The sequence below is a fragment of the Telmatherina bonti genome (assembly GCF_933228915.1).
Source record: "Telmatherina bonti genome assembly, chromosome: 19".
NCBI lineage: Eukaryota > Metazoa > Chordata > Actinopteri > Atheriniformes > Telmatherinidae > Telmatherina > Telmatherina bonti.
The window spans coordinates 21728251-21736324 of NC_136617.1; the positions used below are offsets into that span (position 1 = coordinate 21728251).

The window sequence follows — 8074 nt, forward strand, 5'->3', positions numbered from 1 at the left end:
TTTTTTTTTCTTCTAATTTTTTTAAAAAATTCAAATAAACATGTTTTTCATTTTTATCTGCCGTATAACTTGTGAGCTACTTCATGTAAGAGCGAGTGCTCTCTGACAGAGCCGGGGAACTTCCAGCTTATATGGACTTAACTAAGGTGAAGGATGCACTTAACACTGGAATCTATCAACATAAGTGATATTCTCCGCAGTAAGCGCTTCCTGCTGGTCAATGCCAGTCATTCCTCGGACGTGTTCCAACTCGCTGGAGTGCACGTAGGAATGCAGCCCCTCCACCCTAACTTACGAAAATTGCGGACAGCTGTTGGCCACAAGTTTGGGTGGAGTTGCGCTTTTTACGTTGAAATTTCCACATCCTGCTCTCAGCTAAATCCGACGACAGGGAAAACAACCAATCAGCGTTAAGCAACTGCTGCCTCTTGACCAATCAGAAGTTGACAATCTCGGGACTTTATCTGTTTTAGTTCGGTCGGTTACTGTACAGCTCAACATTTCTTGAGAAATTCTTGAGACGAAACATTTACCAAACAGTATTGAGAACCCCTAAAGTTGAACGTTTTCACGGTGAGTAAATCCTTTTTAGGTAGTGTCGTTTGTATAAAGTGACTGAGGTAAACATTCGTTGTTTGGCTGTTCCTTCGAGATAAGCGGCGCCTACAAGTTACTTCCTGCTCTGACAAGGCCGAGATCCCAATTTGCTCTTAGCTTATTTAGCTAATGTTATGAGAGTAAAGGCTTTACTACGTTTTATACGATTGCCTTCTAATTTAAATATATTGAATTAGTAAATGGTGAAAAGTTATCAAACTTTTGTACATCTGGTAAGTCACAGGCAGAAAGTGTGTCACTAGTGAGGAACATAATGGAGTGATAAGCAGCATACAGCTACAGTATAATAAGTCAGTCGTGTAAAAACGAGCAAACTTTACTGTCTGTATGCTCCATTTGGATTTATGCTCAAACAGCCTGCCAGCTCGAATAAAAGGTACACACACTTTGTTGATTGAATAACATTTAAGCTATGATTTACCACTTTCCTAAGCTCCAGTGGTTGCACAAAATGCTTATAATTAGGCAGCTGAAATGGGCAGCAGGCTGTACTTGCAGTCCAGAGAGTCTGCAGTCTGCAAATCTGAGTGCCCTGGGGCACCTGTCATATTCTGAACCTTTTCCAGCTGCCCTGTGGTCCTACTGCTTTGTGTGTAAGACATTACAACAGATCTGCCCAAAATAATTAAATGTTTGCACTGTTGTACACATGATAGGGAAACAGCTACCCCAGCAAGTTCTTCTTTATTTTATTTTTAACCTTTTAAATTTGGTTCACCCAGTTGTGTGTGGTAGATGCTGAGTTGAGCAAAGCTATAGTTTTGCTTCTGCTTTAGTTGTATCTGGCTTTGTGTCTCTTTATAAATAAATATATATATATATATATATATATATATATATACATACACACACACACACACGTGTGTGTGCTTTGCACATCTCATAAGCATGTAACTTATTTAGGAGTGACAGTACTGTTTTTGGGCTATAAACTATCTCTACTCAGTCTTGTTAAAAAGCATCACCAATGGCAGTGATATTGCTTGCAATAAATTAACCAAACAATAAACAAATCCCCTTATCTCAAAAGCTGCATCCAGTATCATTTGAATGTTTAGTACTAAACAATACCTTAAAATCAGCAGACATTCATTAAAAAGGGTTATTGAGTAATTATTTGGCACTATACTGAAATATCAGTTTTAGCACGCATGTATCTCAGCTGGCATCCATACATAGTAATATTGTAAATATCAGAAGTAATATGGTATTAAATTGTCTCTGATATATTTGATCCCTGTTTTTTACTTATTTTGGATGCTGGTAAATGTAGAATCATTTATTTAAATACCTCTTGACATTTATTTACCGTTGTTTTTATTTAAATTTGGTGTACTGCAGATGAAAATAACAGTAGATCTAATTTAACAAAGAGAGAATGGAAAAATAGTAGGAGCATCATATATTGGCCATCAACCGCCTTGTCACCTCATGTCTGTGCTGCAGTCTACCATTATATTTGTCTTAGCCATGACTGAACTTCATCTTCCTCTCCATCAGGGTCGGGCCGCTCCACCCACCACACCCTACCATGCCTTTGGTGACGAGAAATATAGAGCCGCGGCATGTGTGCCGCCAGACCATCCCTTCCAAAATTCGCAGTGAGCTGGAATGTGTCACCAATATCAGCCTGGCAAACATCATCCGGCAGCTCGGCAGCCTCAGTGAGTGCAGAGCGCCAGTGGGCGATGATGCGTAATGCATTTTTAATGTCGCTGTGCAGTTGCATTTGTTTTGTGAGGCAGGCTCTTTAATCAGTCCAAATTAAAATATTTTGCTTGTTTGTGTATGAAGGCAAATATGCAGAGGACGTTTTTGGGGAATTATTTGTCCAAGCGGGAGCATTTGCCACCAGAGTGAACACACTTGGAGAAAGAGTCGATCGCCTACAGGTTAAAGTCACCCAGCTGGACCCAAAAGAAGAGGAGGGTAAATACTCCAGCTTGTCACTTATGCGATGTATCTTACTATGTTATCATATGCTGATAGACACTGACTGCAATATCTTACCTCTTAGACATAATTAATGTTTAAACCATTGTCGTCCTTCCTGTTGTTTTTTTTTTTTAAGTCTCTCTGCAGGCCATCACCACCCGTAAGGCCTTCCGCAGCAGTCTGACCCAGGACCAGCAGATGTTCACTAGGCCATCTTTGCCAATGCCTGTGCAAGATACCTACACTATATGTAATCCTCCTCCACCTCTCAACCAGCTCAGCCAGTACCGGTAGGATGCAGCAAACATTCGTTCATTCACTGCAACAGAACAACAAAGAATACTAAAGACTGCAGAACCACATGTGTGCTCAAGGAAACTCACATAATCTATTTCTGCAACTAATTTAAGCTTGTGTTTTGAACAATACACATGCTGTCATCGTTTTACAGTGAATTTATGATTAAGACATCTATAACAAGTATCACAAAATAATGATTTTATGATTTAAAAAAACAGAAACATGTTTAACAAGCCTAGGACTTAAAACCAACTTTTTCCCCCCGAAATTCTCAGAATGTTAATGTTGATGCAATAATTGCATGTGTGTTTACTTGGTATTGGTGTAAATGAAATCTGAATGTTAGCACTTCCAGTTAGATGATAATGAAGCAGCTTGAGGTTGAACTATTTTATATCAGTGTGGCAGTAATTTGACTGTAACAGTTCATTACAGCCTCCATTAAATGAGCATAACTTTCTTCACATGTTGGGCTTTACATGTAGTAGATGATACCCACCCCCTTTTTTTAAAACACATCAAAGGGAAGTCTACAGGCCTTTTTAACTTGGTTACACTAAAGCAGATACTGATCTATTCATTCACTCTGTGCATGTTACGCAAATGCTTGATTATACAAAGTATAAAGAACATTAAACATATTTGTTTCCGGTTTTAAATGGTTTTCTGCAGTGATGATGGAAAAGAGGCCCTGAAGTTCTACACTGATCCCTCCTACTTCTTTGACCTATGGAAGGAGAAGATGCTGCAGGACACCAAGGACATCATGAAAGAGAAACGCAAGCATAGAGTGAGACAAAATCATGTTTATACACTCGAAAACATGATTCATGAAGCTGGCGCAGGTTGACATTCGTCACATGGTATTATTCACTCTCATCACTCATCACAATGCATTTTGTTCCCTGCTGTGTCCTTTTGAGTAGAAGGAGAAAAAAGATCATCTGAATCCGCGGACACTCAATCCTCGAAAGATCAAGACCAGAAAAGACGAATGGGAACGGCTCAAGATGGGAGAAGAGTTTGTTGTACCAAAGAATGAACTGTGAGTAAAGTGAAAAGAAGAAGTTTCACATGGTTTGCACACCCAGTAGATGTGTGATTAGGGCTGTTGCAATGATAAAGCCTTAGTTGAGATTTAGTCGGGTTACAAACAAGTTTGAACAGCTGAGTAGTTTTACTCTTGTCATTCTGCACGGTCGTCTAAGTAGGTTTTAAGCCTTATTACTATAAATAGAAATGCACATTATGTTAAAGAACAGGCACTGAGGCAAACCCACGTTCCAATAATAATATATGAAATGAGCAACAGTCTGCAATAAAACAATGCTCTCTGGGCAAAACAAGGTGCATCCATACTGTCCTCAGCCATCTCAATAAATGCTCAAGCCACTGCTGTTAGTCCAAACAGCATAAGGGAATTTCAACTCCATAAAAATAATCCTCATCAATGTTATCCTTTTTAGTTAATTTTGTTATTTACCCCTGGGATTGATAAAGTATTTTTCATTCATTTATTTCCTATGAGACAGTAAAAGTATGTAGCGGTGCATTTTTCTACAGACAGCCCTGGGCTTGTATTTTCCCAAATATCTCTTTTTAGTTTAGTTGTGTTTTAGAATTTTAGACTACAGCCTCTTCAGTGGTCGCTGGGTAGTTAGAAACAACCCAGTGATGTAGACCATGTTAGAGCATCAGAAAAAGGGAAAGAAAAAGGGGAAGAAAAACAGGCTTAGTCAGCAGAGCATGGACTTTGAAAGTAATGATGTGCAAAATCTATTACTTCTTTCTAGTTTACACAGCAAAATTAGTAGTTAAGAGGAGTTCCATTCTCCACCTTCTTATCAACCAGTCTGTACACAGTGATATGGGTGGTACGTCCTGTCTGGGAATGTTCTCAGGGGGCTGGGTGTGCAGATGGCTAATAGGAAAATGCCATAAACAACTACTGTACATGAGTCACTGAAGGCCTTATACGTGACTATATTCTAATTTGGTATAGATATAAATATATTTCAACTAAATAGAATTTATTTAGAATTAAGGATACAAGAATCTTTTTGACGTTTTCTAATAAACAGCAGCCACATTGATTGCACTGCTGGTGTTTTTAGATTTTTCCTCTGTTAAATGAGAAATGAACTGTTAATTAAGTAAAAATCCATTCTCATGTAAGCGTGTGGGACTGGGCGTTCTTGCTATTTTTGATAAACAGGTGATACATTTACCTCAAATATAATTTTCTTGTGTCTGCTGCTTTACCATATTTATCAAATTTCCTTTGGGAAATCCTCCACGAGCACAAACGGCTAATTAGCTCTGTATCACTCACCCCAGATATATTTTGGGCTGATGGGGATCTTTTTTACTTGCGTTTAGGAATTCCTCTGAGGGGATGAATGGCAGTATCGGATCAGCGGAGGGCTTCACTTCTGAAGGCCTCGACCAGAGTACAAACTCCTACGCTTATGATCCCGGTTCCCCTCTCCCTTTGCCGGGTCCTGATGACTACCTGCCTCCTCCACCTCCAGACATGGCGTAAGTATCTGTAGCTTCATGCATATCAGCCCACACACGCTGTCGGCACTAGGGCGCCCATGCTACTGTGTAGTCAGAGTGCAGCTATACTCTCAACGTGCGTTGCTGTAGGAATTCACTCTTTCAGACATAAATTGTGGGAGCTCAGCTGTAGCAAAATGTATTGTACTTTCACTTCTGAAATGGTGGTGATGTCAGCCTCTGCACTTATGCTGAAGGTTCATGAAGGGAAGTGAAATCACCATTTATCATTTTCATACATCTATTGATCTGTAATATCCTCTCATCATAGGTATAATGATGGAGCAGCTGGCCAGAAGCGAACAAGCATGCTGAGTCCTTCCCACCCACCTCCAGCTCCTCCCATGAGCTCTTCTCCACCTAACTCCCACCCAGGCCTTGCACCTCCCCCTGCACCCCCTCCCCCTCCTCCACCCTCTGGAATTGGGGTACCCCCACCTCCACCTGGCTTTGACAGCTCTCCTCCCCCTCCTCCCCCCAGCTCCTCTATCACTTCTTATCCCTCTCCACCTGCTCCCCCTCCTCCACCCTCAATGTCCGCTGTTTCTCCTCCTCCTCCTCCACCACCACCAGCACCAGCCAGTGGTGGGCCACCACCTCCTCCGCCCCCTCCACCACCTCCTGGGCCTCCCCCTCCTTCCTTTGACTACTCTGCTGCTCCTGCTCCTCCTGCATCTGGTGGTGGAGTGACATCCAGCTCTGCTCCCAAACCTCAGCCAGCGCCTGTCAGTGACGCTCGCAGTGACCTGCTGCAGGCCATTCGACAAGGTAAGACACTGCACAGAAACACCGAGTTAAAAAACTCAACAAGGCTGACCACAGTGCTTTATGAAAGGCTCAATAAAATTAAATCATTATAGGAAACAAATATATTAGAGGCACTAAAACAAGTTAAAACAGTAGCTCAGGCTGTAGAGCCAATAACTGGATAAATGGAGTCTTGCTTCATATCTATCAGTCTGTCATTGTCCCTTGGGAAAGACACACAAGGTGTATGAAAGCTTGGTTGTGGAGTGTTTTGAGAGACTGCTGATGTAGATTGTTCTGCCGGGTTTCTGATAATCTGCCCCAGAGCAGGTGCGGCTACGCATGGTTACCGCCAACAGGTATGAATGTGGAGTTAATGAATCATTAATTGACTGAGAAGCACTTTGGGTCCCTGGAACCACAAGATAAATGTAATACATCATCATTATTATTATTATTATTATTGCATAAAAACCTGAACTTAAACTGAACTTCAGTTAAACTGAGGTAATATTTTTTTGCCACACCGCTGAGGCAGTAAAAGAAATGAAAGCTTTTCAAACAGAAGTCTTTTTGTTTTCTTAGTGAGCACAACTTATCACTGACCAGAATACTTGCAGAATCTGCACACTCGTTCTCACTGCCAAACTCTCTTTTAGGTTTCAACCTGCGTAAAGTGGAAGCGCAGAGAGAGCAGGAGAAGAGGGATCACTTTGGTAACGACGTGGCTGCCATCTTGTCCCGTCGTATCGCCGTGGAGTGTAGTGACAGCGAGGATGACTCCTCGGAGTTTGGCGATGAGGAGTGGTCTGAGTGATCACCATCTATTTCCACCTTCACTCCCACCTTTGTTTCCTCAGCCTCACCTGACACTTGTGCATTTCCAGTCAGGTGACATTCTTCCGGTGCGAGTTTTTTCTGCGTTTTTGTCTGTGTGTTCAGGTAGAATGCACTTGTGATGTCTTTTAAATCACATTCCTAGATCAACTTATTTCCTTTTGTGCTCCAAACTAAATCGTATTAGGTGCAAAGGTGCAAAAAATGAAAAAAAGAGGGTGTGTGTTTGTGTCCCAGTTACCCTGGAGAACACACCACTGATGTATTATAATGTGATGCACTTTTTCCTACTGAGGCTATGCATAAACACCTCTGTCTTTATTTTACTTTTGATTGAAGCAGGTATTCTTGACTGTATGCCAAAAACCTGATTTTTTTTCTCTTTACATCATAACTGCAGATAATGAGGAAGAAGTTTGTATACAATCATGCAGCCTTTGTTGACAAGTCTGTATTCCCATTGTGGAAACACACCAGTTGTCCTCATCATAGATTAAATGACAAATGTAAAGTTGACGATACGTCTTGATTTATAATCACTGAGGTCAATTCAATTGAAATCTCTTTGGGGCAAAGGTGTTACAGTTTTTCCTGTCTTGTTTTACATCTGTTGTTTTTCTTCTGAGGTGATCGTGGGAACAAGTTAATTTGCTTTGTAGCGGATAAACTGATAAATTAATCATAGTGTTTGAAGAAATGTGTAGACTCATGTCAGACATCAGGGGTGCCACACTGAACATATGCAGACATTTTCCACAAATATGATGATTAATTGTTTTGTATTTTACCTTTTTATGCAGAATTTTGTACTTTTTTCCCGTGTTCCCTTTAGATTGTCAAGGGTCTGTTTCTACATGTACTGTTAAAAGCTAGGCAGTGTTTGCCTTATGCAGTGCCATTTTATACTGTATGACAGTGTTTGCCTTCATGTAATTAAGCTCAGTAGTCACTGATCAGCTTCTACTTGAACTATTTAACAGCTACCACTTAACAGATGAAAATTTTAAAGTGCCTTTTATGTAACGTTAGCCCCTGTTATAGAAATCCCACAGCATGCTTGGCCAAAGTTCTGCTTCTC

The 8074-nt window shown here is 40.8% G+C and overlaps 1 protein-coding gene across 1 annotated transcript; it reads left to right on the top strand.

The window, feature by feature from the left end:
• The first annotated feature begins 451 nt into the window (after nt 1–451).
• wasf2 (WASP family member 2) lies at nt 452–8074 on the top strand. The gene is made up of 9 exons (XM_079258350.1): nt 452–573; nt 2119–2282; nt 2413–2547; nt 2690–2843; nt 3526–3643; nt 3780–3898; nt 5233–5391; nt 5684–6180; nt 6819–8074. Exons 2-9 carry the CDS (start codon nt 2150–2152, stop codon nt 6974–6976), a joined length of 1473 nt encoding a protein of 490 aa, XP_079114476.1. The 5' UTR covers nt 452–573; nt 2119–2149; the 3' UTR covers nt 6977–8074.